We start from the raw sequence: 22,272 nt of genomic DNA on the forward strand, positions 1-22,272 counted from the left end.
TAATGAAGCGGCCTTGCTGTGGATGTGCTGTGTCTTGCAACACTGCTTCTAACCCAGGGCAGTGGACAGGGTGCAGGGATGACCCGTCATCTAGGTGCTAAGATGGGAGGGAGGGTGGAGGGGTGTGGAGTGTTTTCAGGGATGGAATGGGTGGGAATGATTTTATGCCTTTTCCTTTTTGGCTACCTCCCTAGTAAGGGGGAAAAAAGCCTTGGTATATGTATGTACCTTTTACCTTTTCTTTGATTGATTTATGAAATTTTTGGCTCGAAGGCCAAGCGCCAGAGCCGGTAGGCCATTCAGCGCTTTTATTTGTTTCATCTTCCCCTTCCTCTTAATTTCCTTCCAAAATATATTTTTATCATTCAAAATTTTCTGCCATACTCTTGACCCATTTCACATCTGATCCTCTTTGCCTCCTTTATCTTATGCTTTACTTCTCTTTGTACCTCTCATCCTATTTTGTAACTAATCTGAATGCATTTCTTCTCTTCTACAACCTTCTTTGCCTCATCACCCCACCACTCATTACTTCCTTCCATTTCCTCCCATCCTCCTTGTTCCACACATTGTCACTCCCTCCTTGAATCATCCCAATTCCTTGACCACTCCTAGTTCTACTCTATCCTTCACTTTCACTCTGCTCTCAGCTTCTTGTACTCCTTTTCTTTCTCATTTAAACAATTTACTCTAAGCACCTCCCTACCTTTTGTCCTTTTCCTCTTTCTCCATCTTCCACTTTCAACTTATCTTCCACCAAAATATGATCTAATATTTCCCCAGTCTCTCCCCTTGGAACATATACATCCAAACTTTTCCTACTCTTCTCCCAGTCACCACTACTGTATTTTACGGCTTGCAAGACGCTGCATCTTGGAAGACCCACCCTAATATTTGAAAGAAATTTCTAAGAAAAAAAAGAAGTCACTCTCATACAAGAACACATTCACCATATACCCAACCACTGAACACAAAAACATAAGAAGCAAGGATGACATGTATTGGACGTATTGTTTACGTTACGAAATCACTTGTCCGATTTTGTTTGTATGGCGATGATACTGGTTCGTGATTAGTAAATATACTATACATTTTTCATTGTCCATGGGTGGTTTTATTTTCATAAAAATAAGATAAAATTTTCAAAAATATGGATGTATATATATAAAACTCCACTGCCGAATCATTTTTTTCGGTAGGCGGTGGTCCAGTCTTTCTGCTGCTCTTTTACAGTGTTCTTTGGCATATCATACAACTCGTAGCTTGTATGCGATAGTATAACTAAACCGTTTTGATGAACTAGCCATGGGTGATAATTTCCAGAACAAAAAAAATCTTATGTCACGTGTGATAGCCTGTTGGTAACTGATAAAGGCACCTGGCATTTGCGTGCGTCCATGTGTATGTGTATGTGTATGTGTGTATGTGTATGTGTGTGTGTGTATGTGTTGCTATGAGACAAGGGAACGGCCCGTTTTCTCCACAAACAGTAGGCTCCAGGAAGGATTATGGTATTGGAAATACTTGTAACAGCTAAGTACTGAGTTTACATAATATAAAAGGTTGAATTAAAGAGAACTTAAGCTAACATTATAATGTAATGACTCAACATACAAATCCAGGTCGCTATTGGTCAAGTGCCCAAGCTTACATGAGCCTGGGTGTTGCCTTACAATACAACATTCGTCTTGGAAGACGCATTAGCATTTTTCAGGGCATTTTTTAGGAAAAAAGTGCGCCTTGTAAGCCGAAAAATACAGTATATAGTCCATTAAAGCCCTACCTACCACCCTCTCCCATGTGTACATTATCAACTCTCCAGACAATTTTTTCCTGGAAATCCACATTTCCCATTCACTGTTTATTGGTTCATCACCCTACACTAGCATCAATATCTCCCAATATTACATTGACATTTTCCCTAAACTCTCTATGCACTTGTTTAAAACTATTCAAAAATCCTCCTTTCCTCTATTATTTTCACACTAGCAGGACCATTTACTTAAAAAAATCTCCCTTCCCAGTTCCTTCATCCACATTAACCTTGAAGAAACCTTCCACTCCACCACACTTACCTATCTCTACACTTACTAGTATATCCACCCCCTTCCCTCGTCCTCTCTTCACCCTCCCAACTCACTCACCCATCCATTTTTCTCACAAACATACTGCCCATCTCTTCCTTTTTACTTTGTGCCACACAGACCCAAACTGGATTCTGGTTGTAAAACTCCTAGACCTTATGCCATTGCCCCCCCCCCTCCCCTTTTTTAAGGCACGCCTTTGGGACTACTGAGAGAAGGATGCTTAGTCCTACCCCCATTCCATTTTTGTCACCTTTTATAACTCCAGTGAAAACACTGGTATTCTTCTCCCCTAGCACTGGGTTCTGTGAAAAAGAAAATGAGCATTCAGAGATGTGGTACAGGACAGTAGCATAGGGGACAGACACAGTATAATGTAGCATCATTTCTCTGCGAATAGATTTTCTATATAAAAAAACATGTTGCTGCATGCTAACCCCACAATAATGTGCAGCCAATACCCCAAACAGGGTATTGGTATAATACTTCTGTTTCAAATTCCTCAATTATGATCTATTATCAATTTCACATACAAGATGAAATGTCTGAGAAGTATGGTAGAGGTTAGGTTGGATAAAATGAGAAACAAGGTGGAGGACATGGGATGAGATGACATAGGACTGATGAAAATATTGGTACAGTTTGGACACATGGAAAGAACACATGAAAAAAGATTAGTAAAAGAGATCTGGAAAACAGAGAGGGATGCCTACTGAGCAAGGGAAAAGGCAGAAGATAGGGGTGAATAGATAATGGTTGTATATAAATTATAGTGATACAAAGGAGGGGTGGGGAGTGGTGTTAACCCTGGACAGGTAGCGTTGTGTCAGATCCGCACCAGGACGCTGCGCAAAACGCGTTTTTTGGTTTCTGGGCATAGACGCCTGGCATGATCTCGCTTGTATTTCAGGGACCGTTAGTTATTCACCGGCCTCAGTGAAAGCAACATGTGTGTCACCTCTGCTCCGCCACCGTCACCCGCTATCACCCTCCAAATTTGTAAATGGTGCATATCTGACACCACGCTACCGTTACTCGGGCAAGTCACGCAATTGCCAAAGTTTTGCATTTTACATTACTGCATTATTACTTAGTGAAATAATTTTATTGTGTTTATCAGAAAATATCAGTGAACGGCGTAGCTACCCGTACCAATTGCCATATTGGATCGGAGGGCAGCAAAAATTTGATTTAGAGGCTAATTTCTAATTTTCAATTTTTTTCTATTATCAGATTTCAGCATGGCAAAGAGAAGCCTGACGGAGGAAGATTATTTGCAGGCCCTTTTCATGAGTAGCGATGAAGAGCCTTCTATAGTGACTTTTGAGGCATATGCCCTCTCTGCCCTTCCTCTTCTAATGCCAGGACCAAGCTTTTGTGTGCAGTGCCATAAACCTGCATGTCAACTACATCTGTGACCAGTGCCATCGCGCATGGTAAGCTTCACGAATTATTTTTTTTTTACCAGTTTATACTTAAATATAATTTTTAATATTTTTTATCCTCATCTATGGCCATTGTAAATTATTTTGCAACATTTCATGCATATCCATCAATTATTAGTACTCTAAATATGCCTTTCTTTTACGTAAATTGCGCAGTGACTATAAACTAAAGTTTATAGTCACTAGATACAATTTTCTAAGGTTTTGTCGTCATCTAGGATTATTGTAGACGACTTCTGGAAAATTTCATCCAGATCTAATAAGTATTACTATTATAGATATAGCCTTCCTTTCACACCAAAAATTTTAGTGATTTTGTACATAAAAAAATTAACCGCTTTTTCTTTTCTTTACAGATTTTGCAGTTTTGCTCCAATCAACAATGTTTTTATTTCAATCAACTCGGGAACTCTTCTACTTTCAAGAAAACACTCGTTATTAGTGGAATTTGGTATTCTAAAGTGTACAGTGCCTGTTATTTGACCAAATGTATTTTTACGAATTTTTTCGTAATCATGTAAGTAGTGTTATTTATATATTCAGCATTTTTTTCTCCTTCACCAGTAGAAAGTAGTCTTTATATTATAAAAATATAATAAAATAAATAAAGAAGGGCATAATGGTAACTGGGTATAAGCGCCCAAAGTGAAAGTAACAGATATGACACCACGCTACCTGTACTGGGGGAGTTTGTCCACGCTACCTGTCCAGGGTTAAGGAGGGGTTGTGTGAATATTTTGATGCATCCCCATCTTCGATTTTCCTGCACAAGGGAACGGAGGGGAGGGACACCAATTCAGTGAAACTGCCTTGCTGTGGTCTTGCTGCATTGCTTCTGACCCACGGCAGTGGGCAGGATACAGGGATGACCCATCATCTATAAGGAGCTAAGATAACCAGTAGGAAAGGGTGGTGGATGGTAATGGAATGGGTTGGAATGAAATGGGTGGGAGTGGGTATACGCCTTTTGACTTTGGCTACCTCCCTGGTAAGAGGGGAAAAAACCCTTGGTATAGAATGACCATAAGTTTTCCACCTCTTTTCATGTTTGATGCCCAAATTTCTCTTCAGAATAAGTTTGTGCACATGGTTACTAATGTACTTCATAGAAACGACCGAAATTTCTCATCAATTTCTTCAATCAGCCACTTGAAAAACATTTAAAAAAAATTAAGTATAAACATAGCATCAAGTTTTACTTCAATGGGGCAAATCATCCAGGATTAGCTGCAAAAAAGACCAGATACCACCACCTAGGCTATCCCGATGATCTTTCATCAGTAACCAAACTCCCTATTCACCCCAACAGCTGTTCCTCATAACCATTGCCATTTTGCTTCTTTCTGCTCTTCTTGAACTCCAAGTCTCTGACCATTAGGTCATACACAATCATTCCATCATATCTCTGCATCCATTCCTATATGCCTACTTCTCACGATACTTTTCAATTCCAGTACATGTTTCTCTCAACGTTGTTTACCCACATTTCCTACCAAATATTTAACTCCCAATTCCTCCATCCTCCTCACTTGTAAATCTTATCAACTTTCTATCGGATACCTTCCCAAACTCCATTATTGCCCTAGTCCCTTTCTTACTGCTGTTAAGTTAATATCCAAACAACATACAGCAAGGCTCAATTTGCACTTGTGAAAAACCTATTCTCAGTTCCACCATAGAGTAAAAGCCTTAAATTTTAAGGATATGGAAACTTTATTTTATTGTAAAGTTTAATGAAATACATCAATGGACAACATTATTCATATATTCATACATCCAGTCCAATTCTTCCAAGTTTTATACATTTCAGAACCTCAATTTCACTCACTACAGACTTTCACACATCCCTCATTCTCACACCCACACATGCCCAAAAAATATAAAGGAAAAAAAAAATTTAAAACAATTGAACACCTATCCAAAACTGTGTATGTCATTTGGTAAGCTAACCTAGCTCCTGTATCAGGAGAAAATTGCATGTACTAGATTTGAAAGGAAATTCTACAAAACTGTTGGATAATTGGTTCCATTTAACATAGAAAACATTCACCTTCTAGGTGCTACTCAGGAATCTAATGCTTTAGTAATGAAGCCTCAAAATAAGCCTAAGGACCTTGATTGAAGAGGTTATTCATTTTGACACATATGTAGAACAATAACCTTGGAGACTCTTATGATGTAGCTTCAAACCATTAATACCTGCAAGGAAAGAAAAAAAAAAAGTTAGGCTGCAAAAATGCAGTGAAACCCAGGAAAAGCATACACATATAGAATGACCTGTGCTGGATGCGGCGGGAGCATGACTCATCTGTTTAAGCAATGAAAATGGTTTCCTGTGATCCACCACAGGTTTGGTTCACTTTTGTGCATTGGAGTCGGTAGTAGTAACATCGCCATGATCCTACCTGCAACTTAGGACCTGGAACGAGAACGTCTTCTGTACTCTGGAGTCTCACTGCGGCGCCGGTAGTCATCATATCTGTTGTGAAGGAACGGTAGAAAAATAAAGATCTTTACCTCATTCCCAATGAAAAAGGAGCTAGTGCGCTACCTTTACCGCCTAACGACTACATACCAACCAACCAATCACCATGAAGTCTACCCATGGGAATGAATAGAATGACACTTGACTACTGAGCTTATTCCCTTCTAGCAGAGACCATACACCAAGAAGCTAATTCACTGAACAATACTTTACCTAGGAGAACCACGGCGGGCATACCTGTGAAAGAAGGAGAAAAAGATGAATAATAACATACAAGCAAGCTAAGATACGTTGGTCTCATTCTTATGTGAATTTTAGTCAAGTTCATTTTAATTTGGCAGTAATACCCTTGAAAGTTGAACCATTAGTCTATTTGCATCTTTCCTATCAACCCCCCGTTAACTATCCAATGCCAATGCAAATGAAACTTGACTATAGCTTCTTGGCTTTTGATATTAAATCTAGCATGCATTTCCATGCAAACTATTCAGTAGTTTCAAATTGTAAAGCAGTTAGCCAAACCCACAGCATATCAAGAAGTTTCTTTAGAAGATGAGGTAGAGTGCTAAAGGAACACCAGCTACATCCACTACATTAAATGTTCACAGCACAGCATTTGCAAAAGATTAGCAAAGAGCAAGATTAGCATGCATAATGTCCTCTTGACTTTTTTCCACTGGGAAGTTACTTCCAAACCAGCAAGCTACAACACCTACACCTACAAACTATTGATTACATCACTTGTATGACCGATTGCAAGTCAGCATCCTTATATTCTCTCTTTCTTCTTCATGAAAGATTTGGGATTTGAGTAGTCTAGTGAGGTTCTTGACTGAGCCGTAGAATTCTTGGCTCCCAGTGGAAAGGTATAAATGTAACTTGACATTTGGGTCACCAGGCCCAAATAAGCCTCATGTCAAGAGGAACATTGAAAGTACTGACTTGGGCACGGACCTTGGGGAGCCAGACACAGACCTGGGGGATCGCGACCTTGACCTCTTTGGTGAACGTGACCGGGAGCGGAATCGGCGTGGGCTGCGAGATCTGAAATGGGAAGAGTGATCACACAGGGTACAACCACAAGAAAAACCTGGAAGTGGGCAAAAATCACCTACCTATTACATGATACATTTCAACAACATTTTCCATTTAGTTGCTACAGTGATTTTCCAAGGTTAGTAATCCAACTCTTTTAACCTAGATCAAATAAATGGAAAACGTTTCATATCATCTACTCTGCCTGACCGCCATTCTACTTCGCCCCCGCAGAATATGACCCAGGAAGAGCGCAAGTTATAAGAAACAAAACTCACTTAAAACTTCTCCCACCTTTCAGCTAAGGATCATCCTAAGTAGAAAGATGAATGGAGAGAAAAATAAAAACTGTGTCTGCTATAAACAAACTTAAGTCTGTGATACTTGATCAAATGCTCAAATAATGAAGAGTGTACCGTCACAGCAGGGTAGTAGTCGCTTGGACGAGGCGAGACGCGATGAATTTAAGAAAGTGGAGCGAGCGTTGGAGGGTCATAAGAGACCCATGATGGTGGTGGGTGGGGGGGCAGGCCTGACGGTGTGCAGGCAGGCGGCGGGCGGGCAGTGGGCGTAGGGTAGACGGCAGACGGGCGGGGAGAAGAGTAGTAGAGGGCAGTGAGGCGGTAAGGGGTCACTCTTGCCCTGGGCCTCACCGCTGCTACTGCTGCCGCTGCTACTGCCGCCAGGATGGAGGGCACCCCACAACACCACCACCACCACCATCCCCAGCATGAGACACTACTGATGCTTTTACCTTACACCACTGACTGACCAAGCACACACTGGTATTTATGACACTTAACCTTATGGCCAATTGGAGTATCATTGTTGAGTTTGCACAATATCAACACCATCTTCCAAGATGTTGCTTAAAGCAGTTCAGTGTCAGGTCAAGCACCAAATAGCAAGTTCTTGCACCCAAAGCGGGCGATGCTCTTCTGTCCTACATAGCCTTCGCTTTGGAAGCAGCCTCAAGGAACCTAGTCCCATTACTGAAGGTGGTGATGGTGGATGTTGTGGAAGTGGAGCTTGTGGTGGTGGTGGTGGTGGTTGTGGTAGAGTTGGTGGTGGTGTGGTAGCAACAGTAGGAGGAGTAGATGGTGGTTGTGGTGGTGGTGGTACAAGAAGTAATTTGGGCGAGATAGTCCTGTAAGGTGCCACACACCACAATTAACATGATGTATCCTCCAAGATCCCATGGCCATCTACCACCTATGCCTGGGCTAGGCAACTCCATTACAGTCAATTCTAATTCTTTAGCAAATTGAAATTTATAAAAAAAATATAAAAAAAAAACTGGAGGCTCCTGCCAACAGCAGTGCCCCAGACTAATTAAATGTCAGTGGCATATAGCAAGAGTATATATGAAATGGCACCATAAGCAATTACTTACTGATGCCCCTTAGTCCATGTCAACTATTAGCAGTCCCCTGTCTAAGCAAATTAGTCATGACAAAAAAAGCCATCAATTCTTTCATGAAGTTTAAATAAAAATGGTTAAATGTGGTAAATACAATTAAACCAATGTCAACCAAACTTAAAACTAAAAAGAACAAGGTCCCACAAGTCATAGGTATGTCTTGAGATGTTTATGAAATATACATTCATTTATTATATTAAGTGAGATTGAACATCAAAGCAAGACTTACCTTGAACGTCTTCCCCCCCCACCTCTTCTTGGAGGAGTGCGGAATCGTTCTCTTCGAGACCTTCCTGTTGACATCTCTACACGCACGCGCACTCCACACAGTCGACTACAGAAAAATACAATTGCAAGTTTAGTTTATGACTATAGCATTCATGGTAATAAATTTTTTAGCAAAAAATACAACTGCAAGTTTAGTTTACAAACTATAGCACTCATGGTAATAAAATTTTAGCAAAATCTCTAAATTTCATAAAACGTAGTTTGTTACTTACGTGCCATCCAAAGCTCTCACTGCATCTTCTGCATCTCTTGGGTCTTCAAATTCTACAAAGGCAAACCCAGGAGGATTTCGTGCTACCCACACATTTACTAGGGGTCCATATTTTGAAAAAGCTGATTCTAGCTCGTGTTTGGCAGCATTATTGCCTAAATTACCGACGTACACCTTGCAATCCATTCGCATTCTGTATAAAAGAAATGCAATGGATTCATGATTTATCTCGTTATTTAGTAACACAAGTTACAGTAAACCTCAAAATAGCAAGAAAATTATTTAGGTTTACAATGGTTACTACCCCATTTCTACCTTCCTGCAATCTTAACAATAACAATTATAAAAATAAAATAAAATAAAATTATAAAAAATAAATGATAAAAAAAACCTGATCTAATAACCTAGGGAAAAGGTAATTATGGAAGATCCCAAAAATCGAAACTCGTACAAATAATGCAAGTCTGTTTTATTAAACCTACTGACTGGTCTTTTGAAACTTTGGCAAAATTTCGTAAGATACAATACTTACTTGACCATGGTTGACGGTTTCTCTTAATAGGGGCAAATTAAGGAGTGATATAAACAGGAAGGACTCTTGTAACCAAGAAGCAAGCTGTTTAGAAAGAGGAGAAAACTATCTAGAAACTGCTACCACACAATTAAATTTTCAAAGACCCCCCCAAATTTTCTATATGATCCTAATGGAGATCTTTCAGGGCCAAGCAACCAATACAAAATAAAAACTGAATATTAAATAAGCTTTTCTTTAACCTAGTAAATGAACTTAAACTTTACTGAATGAAGGTGAGCATAGAATTTATAGTATAGTAATTGGAACCTAACTACATGGATTTAAAGTATTCTAACAATTCAGGTCTTCATAAGCACAAATGTGTAAAATAAAATGCACAAGCCTAACCCTTCATTCGTGCCTACAAATTTGGAGTCCACACCTAATCCAGTAAAAGGCATCCCACTCCTATTAATCTCAACATACCAGCAAATTTTAAGTATGATGCATCATTCTTCTCAATATCTTGAAAGTACAATATTTTACACTTTTATATCAAGATTTAATTTGATAAAGGAATGTCTACATAAACAAATCAAGCTCCAACAACCCAAGTTTTACAATGCATAACAGCATCTATAACAAAAATGCATTGTCATTGATATTCAATATTCATTTATCTTTCATACCCTAAATACGGCACACCAAGTGCATTCTGGTGCATGTCAATCTGATTAAAACTAGGGGAGCCTTTGACCAATAGGGGTAAAAAAAAAAGTGACTACCAGCAGAATAAAACTTGTGATTTGCCAGTAATCTACAACCATCTTCATGAGGATATTGGCTACAAAAGCATCCTGCTTGCATCACAAACAGACATTGGGGCTTGTTCTAATAAAATGTCAACCAGAGTCCGTAAGACTTCTGAATGCCAGGTCCCTTGAGACACATGGAAAGAAATTTGTATGTGGGAAGACAATATCTAAAGGGAAATAGCCAAGAAAAAATATTTTCTTCACTATACCTAACTGCAGCATACAAGAAAGGAGTTATGCTCTTGGGAATGCATCTTTCTCCATCTACCTTACCTAGATTAAATTTTTCAATGACTATAGCATGGTTTGTAATGTCAGTCTCCCCCCAAAACTTTGGATTCTAACGTAACTAAAAATCTGCTTTCAACAAAGTACAATATTCTGGACCACAAAAACCCTGCTATCCTTATGCATGGTTTGTGATCTCACTACATGTGATCCATGTGGATGAGTACACTGCAAATATGCTTAAAACTGAGCATTTCAATCAACACTTTGGCAATTCAATTTTTGCCACTAACAGTCCTGTTCAGCAGAGCATACTCCTGCCCCCATCAACATAAAAAAAATTAATAAAAAATTCACACCATTAAAACCAATTTGAGGTAATTGGTACAGGTACATGTGCACACAAGCTCAAGAGCAAACAAGATAATGCTCTGCATCTATGGATACAAACCAATCAAACGATGTGTCAGGAAAACCCACGAGGGAAGTTCGATGCCACGGACAAGATTAAAGAAGCTGAAGGAGAAGTTGTTATGGAAGACAAGGATTTTGGCTTGCTATAAAGATGAATGGAAACACTCGAGCAATCCATTACATTGTTTTCATGGGGGGAGGCTGCCAGGGTTGACATTGAAGTACCTAAAATTTGAAAAGATGAAGTACTCCTTAACAAAGGTTTACAAGCCTAGAAATGCAAAGATAAATCTTTTCACCTTTACTCCTGTTGCAATAGTAGCTCATTATCTGTTTAGCACAATTAATAAAAATTTAGGTGCCTTCTGTCCTGGCACAACCTAAAATAATTTATTCATTTATCCCATCTGATTCTTTATCCTCTCCCAACTTCTGAACAGATTCCTAGCCATATTGTTCCAAAATACCAACAAATGCTGCTTTGTAATAAAGAATGCATAAGTCAAAACACCATTTTTTCCATTTTCCATGTAATTCTTTGCAAATAAATTCCAAGACCCTACTTCATCTGAACCAATGCAATCACAGCATTGACAACTCGCCTAATTCCCCATTCTAACAAACCTACCAGTGATGATTATCACACTACATTTTGCATGGTCTAAAATTTTTTGAGTTACTTACTGCAGAACTCACCCCCCCCCACCAAGTCTTCAAGCCATTTGCCAAAAATATAAATTGCCAACCTAAAACAATGCAGCACTTTTTAAAACCTAAATAATACTTATCAAAATTTACCTTCTTTCAAAGGGTTCACATTCTGCTTATCTCCTTTACTCAAAGATTTACCGACCAAAATTCTACAGCATTACAAAATACAATCACTGCTACTGGGCATTACTAAATCAAAATACAATGTGCTAGATTATCAAAAAATACAATTGTTTTCCGGCAGTGCAATTAAGATCCAAGGAACTCCACAGTGCACAACACCCGGGAGGGAGGGAGGGAGGGAGGGAGGGAGGGAGGGAGAGAGGGAGAGAGGGAGAGAGAGAGAGGAGAGAGAGAGAGAGAGGAGAGAGAGAGGAGAGAGAGAGAGGAGAGAGAGAGAGAGAGAGAGAGAGAGGAGAGAGAGGAGAGAGAGAGGAGAGAGAGAGGAGAGAGAGAGGAGAGAGAGAGAGAGGAGAGAGAGGAGAGAGAGGAGAGAGAGGAGAGAGAGGAGAGAGAGAGGAGAGAGAGGAGAGAGAGAGAGAGGAGAGAGAGAGAGAGAGAGAGGAGAGAGAGGAGAGAGAGAGAGAGGAGAGAGAGAGGAGAGAGAGAGAGGAGAGAGAGAGAGAGAGGAGAGAGAGAGAGAGAGGAGAGAGAGAGAGAGAGGAGAGAGAGAGAGGAGAGAGAGAGAGAGAGAGGAGAGAGAGGAGAGAGAGAGAGGAGAGAGAGAGAGGAGAGAGAGGAGAGAGAGAGAGAGAGAGAGGAGAGAGAGAGGAGAGAGAGAGGAGAGAGAGAGGAGAGAGAGAGAGAGAGAGAGAGAGAGAGAGAGAGAGAGGAGAGAGAGAGGAGAGAGAGAGGAGAGAGAGAGGAGAGAGAGAGAGAGAGAGAGAGGAGAGAGAGAGGAGAGAGAGGAGAGAGAGAGAGGAGAGAGAGAGAGAGAGAGAGAGAGAGAGAGAGAGAGAGAGAGAGAGAGAGAGAGAGAGAGAGAGAGAGAGAGAGAGAGAGAGAGAGAGAGAGAGAGAGAGTTCAATGATGTGCAGCCTCAGTGGAGCCTTGAGCTTTTTATAAGATTAAAAATATTGTCCTAGATGCTTTCCCATTGAGTACTGTGGCATACATACTAGACCTCAATTACAATTAAGTGGAGATAAACTTGTATCCTTGGAATTAAAAGATTAACCAATTAAAAATTGTCAGAATTGAACCAGCTAAACAATTACAAGAACACAGCCAAAGGTACTAGTAACATGTTTCAATTCCTCAAAATTGTTATGGGCTAACAAGATTTATGACCTTATATTTGTCATAAAACTCATCAAGACTTTAGCTAGTTTGGTACACAGTACAAACCAAGTACATCAATGTTTGTGTTAGCTTTGATTACTGCAAAATAATGTCATACATCCTATACATGGAGCTCAGACTGCCAATGTTTAAAATGTATAATGGCTAAAAGTTTTTGTTCATTATTAGTTCAGTTTCATACTATTTCAATTTTTTAGCACTTCAGCCCTGCTATCATTATGGAAAAAAATAATGGTTGAGTAAAGGATAAACATGTTAAGATTCATTAATGACAGACAACTTTGGGGAGGGGAAGATGTTGCTCCTGTAAGATTCTTTAATGGTCAGCAAATCTTTCAAAATATATGCCAAGTGTACATTTAACTATTTTTCTGCGTGGGTTAACACTTCCACTAGTGCACAGTTAGATATTTAACTGTGCACATCCCTCCTTTGCACCTCACCCTGAAGCTACTCCAAACCTCCATTTTACCATTTAAGCTGGAGTAGCCAATGTAGTTGTCCTAAATCCATTAGACCATATTTTCTCAATTTTTTACAGTTCCCATTTTGGTCAATTTGCACACCTATTAACTTATCTCACCACAACAGACCAGGTTCCCTGCACATCTTATCTATCATCTTTAACCTAACCTAGTTTTCCTGTCATCCACCCCTTTGCAGTTTGGCATTTGAACAGGTAATGCGAGTTGTGAACACAGCAAGCAGCATGTAATTTCTTTTTTTTTTTACCCATCTCCCACCAATACCTTGGTTCCTTTAGGTCTTAAACTTTGGAATTACCTCTTTCTACATCCCCAGCAAACAGGCTCATCTAAAAATTGATCAACTGTTTGGTTTCCATAACTCCAAACAATGGAGAAATGACCCTCCCAACAATTTACACCAAAACTTTCATTGTACAGTTGCACAGCACAATGCATTAAACATGCATATGCAAAAGGTCTAGTAAAACTGAACATTAAACTGTAATACAGATGCTTTCCCTTAAGAAAATGGAAATCATGGTTTGCATTCTAAATTCCATAGGTGTTGCCCACTTCAACAATGAATTTGTTTGTTTCCAAAAAGGTGCTTCTGCACATACCTTGGTACAATTTCATCTAAGATGCCATCATGGGCATATGGGCTTACTTTCACATGTAAGAATTCATTAGTATTTGCCTAAGTAATACAGAATACCAGATACAAGCCATGCTATCAGGATCATGTCTCTGTCAACTTCACCTCCCCAATGTTGACTACTACCTATAATTTTACCAAGATGAAAACCTGCATTGCAACAATAGTTGCCAACAGTTCTTGGACCCTCCCACAAATCTCTCTGGGTAGAATCTTAGGACAGTTTGTTCTATTTGTGCAAGACTTTCCCTATCACCTGGAAAGGAGTGCGGTCACGAATTGCCAGCTCCCGTGTGAAAGAGCAAGAAATACAATCAAAGTCGAGACATTGGGCTCGGTCCATTGCCTGTCAGCCTCACAGGAATAGATATCCTGGTGGATGCAACAAGCTTGACAGGATTACAAGTGGCTTTGCTGCTAATCTTGTAGGACCACCACATGCACATACCAGTCACACCTCTTCTATGTTACTTCACTACCATTTATTCATGCAAATTAATCCATAACCAACATTTCTACATTAAACTATTACTTATGTTTCAACAATCTATATACCAAGGGCATTCCCCCAACCCCCTTACAAGATGGGATTAGCCATATCAAAAGGCATGTACCCACTCCCACTCATTTCAAACATCTACTCAATTTAATCCTGTCCTCTGGTTTCCACAATAAGTATTTACACATGGGGATCTCTTCTAATATCCTGACTCGAATTCATGTATGGTTTCAATTTGGATTCTACCCTTATTTCCCAATTATCAAACTTAAAATTTGAATTCCTGTATTGCTCCAGCTTGGGCTATATCACCCAAGCTATTCCAGGTATTAATACACCTGTACAAGAAACTGCACTTTATGTCCTTCAGATACAAGCCTTAAACATGTTCTACTGATCTGCCCTCCCACCCCTAATCAACAGACCTGCCAATCCAGTCCATAACCTTTCGTGCCCTGACATACATGAACAAGTGCGTGATGATACCTGCCTGCCTATGAGTGCATGTCTCGCCCTGCCTGCCTGCCTGCAAGTGCATGCGTCTGCCTTTATTTACCTAATTGTAGTACAAGAAAGAAGCAATGCTTGTTGGGTCCCATCTTCTCTAATTTTCTAACATACCTGGACTAAAATTCATGTACAGTTCCAACTTAATATACATCTTTAATTTCACTTTACCATATTTTAGATTTGAAATCATGTACTGTTTGAGCTTGGGCTTCACCTAAGCTATTTCACATTTATACATCAATGGAAAATTATTTCTTCACATCCTTTATTTGTTTCCATGATCTCTTGAAGCCCTCCCATTTTTAATCAGATCTCATCTATCAAGGTGTTTTGCAGTGTTAAACAAAGGAATACACAACCCCAAAAGTAGATATAGCTTAGGTTATGGTTTCTAGAGAAAAGTGTGCGAGAGACTTGGGAGTTCTAGCGAGCCCCGACCTTAAATCCAGAAAACTGCATTAGTGCCAGGAACAATGTTAACAGCATTAGATATCATTGCTAGGACAGTGCAGAGGTAATTATCAAATGATCTAGCATTAGTTATACCCATCTGTGATAATGCAGTACAATTTTGGTCTGTTCTATAGAAGACAAATTCCCTAGAATCGGTACAAAATGATACATAGGCTCAGAAATGTACCTTATTAGAAGAGGCATCTTATCTAACACCCTGAAAAGAGAGTGCAGGCTGATCTAACAGAGGTGCTCAAGTGGATCAAAGGCTCAAGGGTGACAAACAAGGTCATGACAGTGCAGGATTTTCAGTAATGAATTAAATTGGACAAATGTAGATTTAAGAAGACGGGCAACAACTGGTTTACTAATAGGGTAGTCAACGAATGGAATACTTAGTAACCATTAAATGAGTTATGAAACTGTTGTTTTCAGAAATTGTTACACAACTTTATGGTCGGGGATGACAGGTGGTAATAGACATGGAACTACCTAGTGTAGTCCTTAGGGTCTCTTGCATCCATCATTTCTATGTTATGTAATGCAATCTATCCCCTTTAATGACATACTCGTGCCACATTTTTCTTTGATCTTTCAAACTTGGAAGACCCAGTACTTTTAGCATTTCCTCATGTGATTTATCTGCCAGGCTGGGACCAGTATAGTTGCTGTCCTTTGTATTCTCTCAATCTTGCTTATATCCTTCATTCTGTATGGGGACCATACTATTGATGCATATTCCAGTCTTGGGCATATCAGGGATTATAAGAGTTTTTTCATCATATAATGGAACACCACTATCTTCTGCAGCAGCCCATGTCTCTCCCACAATCCTGCCATGTCTATCAAGTGACGGTGTATTTACTTGTATTATATGGGAAGAGCTATGCTCATAGTGCCCCTCTCTATCTTTCAGCATCAAGTTTCTTGAATAGTTTTTGCACACACTGTTGCCTTATCTATTATTCCAGGTAACAACTGTGTGGGAAACTATTCTTTTTCAGATGTCTTCAATAATTATCTTTTTTGGGTTTCTTTTCATGCCCTGTAAGATACTAGATGTGTGTGCATGTGTGTGTTTACCTAGTATCTTACAGGAATGTGAGCTATGCTCAGTGTCCTGTCTCTGCATCTCGCAGTGTCTAAATTGTTCTTAAATTCCTGTATGGGTTTTGCACACACTATCATTTTGTTAAATTTGTTCCATATATCCACCACTGTGGAGAAAGCCGTTTTTTTCAGGTATCTTCTATAACTACGGTTTGAGCTACGTCACCCTGTATTTCTCATATACCAATTAAGTCTTCTCTATCAAGGACTTCCACATCTCATGATTCTATAGATAATCAACAAGTCTCCCTTTTCTCTTCTTCGTTTCAGGGTCAGTAACTCTAGTTTTGACAATCTTTCTTCATATGACAGTTCTGACAGTGTGGGAGCCATCTTTGTTGTTGCTCTTTGGATTCTTTCAATTTTCCTTATATTCTTATTTGGTACTGGATGATGATAATGTTGCTCCATACTCCAGTGTTGTTCTCATCAGTATGATTAGTATTTTCTTCACTACTTCATCCAAGTAAGTAAATGCCACTTTTATTGATCTCAGCAAGTTGTAGTTTTCTCTGACAATATTGTACATCTATTTATCAGGGTACATGTCATTCGTGAATATTACTCCCAGGTCTTTTTCAAATTTCACTTATACTTCCTACCAATTCTATATTTTCCTAATATCCTGTTTTTACTTTGTCCAAATTCCATATTACATTTCTTAATGTTGAAGTCCATTTCCCACTTCCGACTCCATTCCTAAGGTTTGTTCAGATCTCTCTGCAGCAATTGAATCCATTTCAGTGCTCACTTTTCTCAACTCTGCATCAGCTAAGAAGCTCATGTAACTTTCCACACCCTCGTCCATGTCCTTCACATAAATAAACATTACTGGAGCCAGTACTGATCCCTGTAGAACTCCACTAATCACCTCTTCCCAAGTGAGTGAGTGAGTGTGTGTGTGTGTGTGTGTGTGTGTTTCACCATCTTTGATCACATGTTGGACTCATGATCATCAGCTATTGCCTTCCCAGAAGAGAGCCCATGAGAGTTTGAAGTAACGAATCACAAAACTGCAATACTGATATTATTTCAGCCCTGGGCAGGATTTGAACTCAGAAAGTTGTAGTGGCAGCCACAAATGCTACCACTGCATATTCACCATGATATTGGATCACGTGTTGGACTCATGATCAACAGCTACTACCCTCCCAGAAGATCTCAGCTCTTATATGACCAATATACAAGTAATGTGACCTTACACACACCCAAACACCCTCCCAACTCTGCCCATGCAAGTTGGAGTAACAACTCCCTGCATAGTGACAAATTATTTCAGCCCTATGTGGGATTCAATCTCGGACTGCCACACTGGTAGCCGCGATCACTACCACTGCACCATTGTGCTGTCTGTGTGTGTATACAAGTGCCCATATATATATATATATATGTATATGTGCAAGGTTGACCACTAAGAAAAACTATTAAAGCAGAGCGCTTTCGTGTATTCACATCTTCAGTGCAAATAATACATAGTTAAAGATACAAAGGTGCAGAATATATAGGTGGGAAACAAAGGGAACATGGAGAGACACATCCTGGTGAGAGAGGAGAGGTAGTAGACAGTCCATGGGTACTACCTCTCCTCTCTCACCAGGATGTCTTTCTCCACGTTCCCTTTGTTTCCCACCTATATATTCTGCACCTTTGTTTCTTTCACTATGTATTATTTGCACTGAAGATGTGAATACACGAAAGCGCTCTGCTTTAATAGTTTTTCTTCGTGGTCAACCTTGCATTTTCAAGAATACACGCTCCCAGTGTTTTTCTTGCATATATATACATATATATATTGCAGAAAAAACACTGGTAAATAAGAAACATTGTCCGAAAATTTTCGTCTATTTAATACATCTTGATGTCTTAAATAGACGAAAACGTTCGGACTATGTTTCTTATTTACCAGTGGTTTTTTCTGGAAATTATATTCATGTGTCATTTGTGAAATGCTGCAATATATATATATATATATACACACAAATATATATACATATATATATATATATATATACACACAAATATATATACATATATATATATATATATATGCAATAAAAACACTAGGAACGTGTGTTCACAAATGCGTAAGTAACCACTTGGAAAAGTAAACTAACGAAGCAGTTTTTATATAATGACATCTTCAGTGCAGATACAAAGGAATTCCTTCTTTGTATCTGCACTTAAGATGTAATTATACAAAAGTGCTCTGCTTTGTTAGTTTACTTTTCCTAGTGGTTACTTATGTGCACATGTATATATATATATATATATATATATATATATATATATATATATATATATATATATATATATATATATATATATATATATATATATATATATATACACACACACACACACACACACACACACACACACACACACACACACACACACACACACACACACACACACACACACACACACACACACACACACAAGAAATGAAAAAGCTTCATGTGTTAAGAACCAAGTGCTACACAGTGTATTGTAACAGCCAAAGATAACTGATGGATAACAGGGCCCCATGAGTGTAGCCCCATTCCTGTATACTAACAGATCTACATAAAACAAGCACACCTATTGAAACAGACACTGAATATCACAGCTGTGTTAAACGCAAGTCAATTATGTTCTAAGAATTACTAAATCTTCACATGCAGTCCATCTGTACAAAGGCAATTATTGGAAATCCACACTAGGGATGGGTCAAATATATATTTGCACATTTGCAAATTTCAATGGTTTGACATTTTTTTGTCTCGCCAGACTTAGTCAACAATGAAATGATACTCAAGAATATCTATAACATCAACTAGCACTGCTCAGACACACAGTCTAGGGAACGACAACATAATTGAAATTAATTCTCCAACCCCATATTACCGAACAAGATATTTATTTCTTCCCTAGTATAAAGGTGATAATCACTTAGGAACCAAGTTGCAGACCTTTCATAAAATTCTAAAACCAAAAGAATAGGCATCAACACAAAACCAGTGTTGTCCAATAGCTCCAAGACTAACTACCAAAGGAAAAAAAATCATTCAAATGCAAAAATGTGAAAATTTTGTACGATAACTGGACAATATTTTCATATAATTATTTTACTCGAGTACTCAAATACCTGCTATTAAAATGAAGATTAATTTTTCAACTATGAAAAATAAAATATAATAATAAAAAACACTAATCTGTACTGGACTGCAAATTAGTCTATGGGTATGCAGTTGCTTGTATTAGACATTATCTCACTACGTCAACCACAATTTCCATCATATAGAAAAAAATCATACAGTTGTGTCACCTGATAAATGCACATGGGGAAAACAAGATTACAGGGAAAGCAATTTGGTTTCAAGTCTTACAAACGATCAAATGCAGCAAGAGCAGAAGCATTTTGATCACAATACCCATCAAATCCTGATCTTATTTATCTTTAAATACCCTTGTATATAAGTTTGCCATGCATTTTTCATAAACTAATCCCCATACCTAACAGGGATCCTTTATGTGTACACAAGGAAGGGAAGGTCCAGCCACAAGACAAGTTTGAAAGTACTACGTCTGCCTCTATCAGAACTAGTCATGCAGTACTACCGTTTAAAATGCACTACCGGTACGCTTTATCTACAAGGTACTACCAGAAAAAGTTGTACCTGGTAGCCACTTCCTTCAAGACCATCTACGCAGCCAAATTTAATATCTTAGGAAAATGGATTTGAGTCCTACTCAGGAATATGTGGTAGAAAAATCAATCATGTGTGGTCCTATAAAGGAACATTCCTACGCATCCATTTATATATCAATCACATTTTATATCAGGTGCACATTTCATAGCTTGTACCCAATCTGTAGGCAATTACTGTGCCCTACACTCATGAGGCGGTTGAGCTGTTGCAAACGCCGGTCTAGCAAACAGACCAGCGTCACACGCCACGCATCCCATGATCATGGGCCATATGGAGTCGGTCGAAACCGGTAATAACAGTTCATGGACACAATTTACCATCAAATACACTTAAAAACAACTCTCACTTGATTAACTATATCTTATGCTTAATCATAAAATTCTAACACAAACTTTCTCCTACTTACAAACAGCTGAACAGCGATTATTTGAAAGAGCACCGGAGTCGTCGCGCGGGCATATGACAGTGGATGGCGAATGGCGAGAACGATGCGGAGGTCGTCGAGCGTGCTGCGGTTGTTTCCACCCCGCCCTACTTCTTGCCTTAAAATAACATTCGGCAACTTCAACTTAGCTTAGACAGTTTCCCTTTTTACAAAATGCACTAGGAAAGTAAATTTAATTTAAAATAACAATAAATTCACGGTAACATTCCCTAACATATACAAACTCCAAATATGGCAAGAACACCTTTAGAATTAACGCCATTTGCCCTGGCTGGTATCGCGCACTTATATTGTCAGTTCGATAGACATCAAGCAATGAAGATTGCAACCGGAAACTATGATAGCTTTACGGTGCAAAAGTTTCAATGCAAGATGCTTCCGTGCCACATCTATATAACTATTTTGATTACTTACGTTGGTCAGTTTGCCAGTATTCACGGAGAGTGGAAGGGCGTCTTCCGAAATCGAATGCACCGTGAATCTTCTTGTAAATTGTGACGTCAAACAAATTCAGGAACTTTTACGGAGGAAAATGCTTCATCTCACCGCCATTCTAATAGAATTTAAGTAAAATGTATTCATACTTTATTCTTTAGATATTAGTATTTTTATGATCAAATCACTTTATATTATCTTTGTCGGATTCAATTATATGTTTCTTCTAATCTCCGCAATATTACGACTCATGTCGCATATGGCCAAGACCAATGGGAACACAGAGCGGCGTTTACGATGACGCTTCCCAGGAACGCTGAATTTTAAATGTGGAATACAAATATCAGACTTGGTATCTCAATCAATAAACACGTGTGCTAATAAATGCAGTTTCTCTGTAAGATTTACTGTCATAATTAATGTTCTTGATGAAGAATGCCTTTGTACCCTGAGGTGATTCAAGAATAGCGTCTGTGTGTCGGTATCACATACTGTACTTTGTTTAGTTGGCAACTTGGCCTGTAACAGTTGTGACAGCCAAGTGAAATATAGGTGAAATTTTATTACTCAATTGATCATATGATATTTTCAAATATCTCGAAACTCCAGTGAAATGTAACATCGTAAACACCCAGTACATGATAGAACCAACAAGTGTGAAATTCCTAGACGTACTTCAATTTTATTGACGCAGAGCACGTAATGACGCAAATTACATCTGGTGACAAACCTTTCCTCATTGTTATCAGTTATCACATATATTTACAGTGCCACCGTGGTAACCTTACCCAGGGTGCTAATGAATCGATTAATGAAATGGAATAATGAAGATCGAGATCTAGGCTCTACAGGTGAAGGCCTAAAAGTCTGTGGATGTGGTGCAGATGAGAGTAAAAGAGAAGGGATAGGCAGTAAGCAAGAAGAAAATTACTTAGCATTCAGTGAAACTAAGATGTAAGAGAAAGGCAAGTTGTAGTCTGGGAGCGTGGTGGGAAAGCTGTTAGTATTGACAAGGTGGCGAGGGAGGGGAGGCGTACTTGGTAAATAAAAATAG

The 22,272-nt window shown here is 38.9% G+C and overlaps 1 protein-coding gene across 29 annotated transcripts in view; it reads right to left on the bottom strand.

The window, feature by feature from the left end:
• LOC143037630 (RNA-binding protein 1-like) overlaps window positions 1-21,353 on the bottom strand; it is a 36,547-nt gene extending 15,194 nt beyond the window's left edge. Inside the window, exons 1-9 of one of the 29 annotated variants that reach the window (XR_012967494.1) lie at window positions 21,198-21,353; window positions 20,745-20,880; window positions 10,977-11,164; window positions 9,501-9,584; window positions 8,970-9,161; window positions 8,699-8,803; window positions 7,466-8,196; window positions 6,969-7,058; window positions 5,242-5,728 (exon numbers count right to left, since the gene is read on the bottom strand). Coding sequence is in view for 20 of the 29 variants with exons in the window: in XM_076206195.1 (XP_076062310.1) it covers window positions 5,942-6,008; window positions 6,228-6,251; window positions 6,969-7,058; window positions 8,699-8,803; window positions 8,970-9,161; window positions 9,501-9,508 (486 nt within the window). In the remaining 9 variants the exon portion in view is untranslated. Of the gene's footprint in view, window positions 1-1,579; window positions 2,390-5,241; window positions 5,729-5,934; window positions 6,009-6,227; window positions 6,252-6,968; window positions 7,059-7,465; window positions 8,197-8,698; window positions 8,804-8,969; window positions 9,162-9,500; window positions 9,585-10,976; window positions 11,165-20,744; window positions 20,881-21,197 lie in introns of those variants that run through there. The other 28 variants (XM_076206213.1, XM_076206186.1, XM_076206219.1 and 25 more) reach the window with 28 other exon arrangements.
• Between the last annotated feature and the right edge of the window lie 919 nt (window positions 21,354-22,272).

Source organism: Oratosquilla oratoria, chromosome 2, assembly GCF_046742065.1.
Source record: "Oratosquilla oratoria isolate Oo_2021 chromosome 2, ASM4674206v1, whole genome shotgun sequence".
Lineage (NCBI taxonomy): Eukaryota > Metazoa > Arthropoda > Malacostraca > Stomatopoda > Squillidae > Oratosquilla > Oratosquilla oratoria.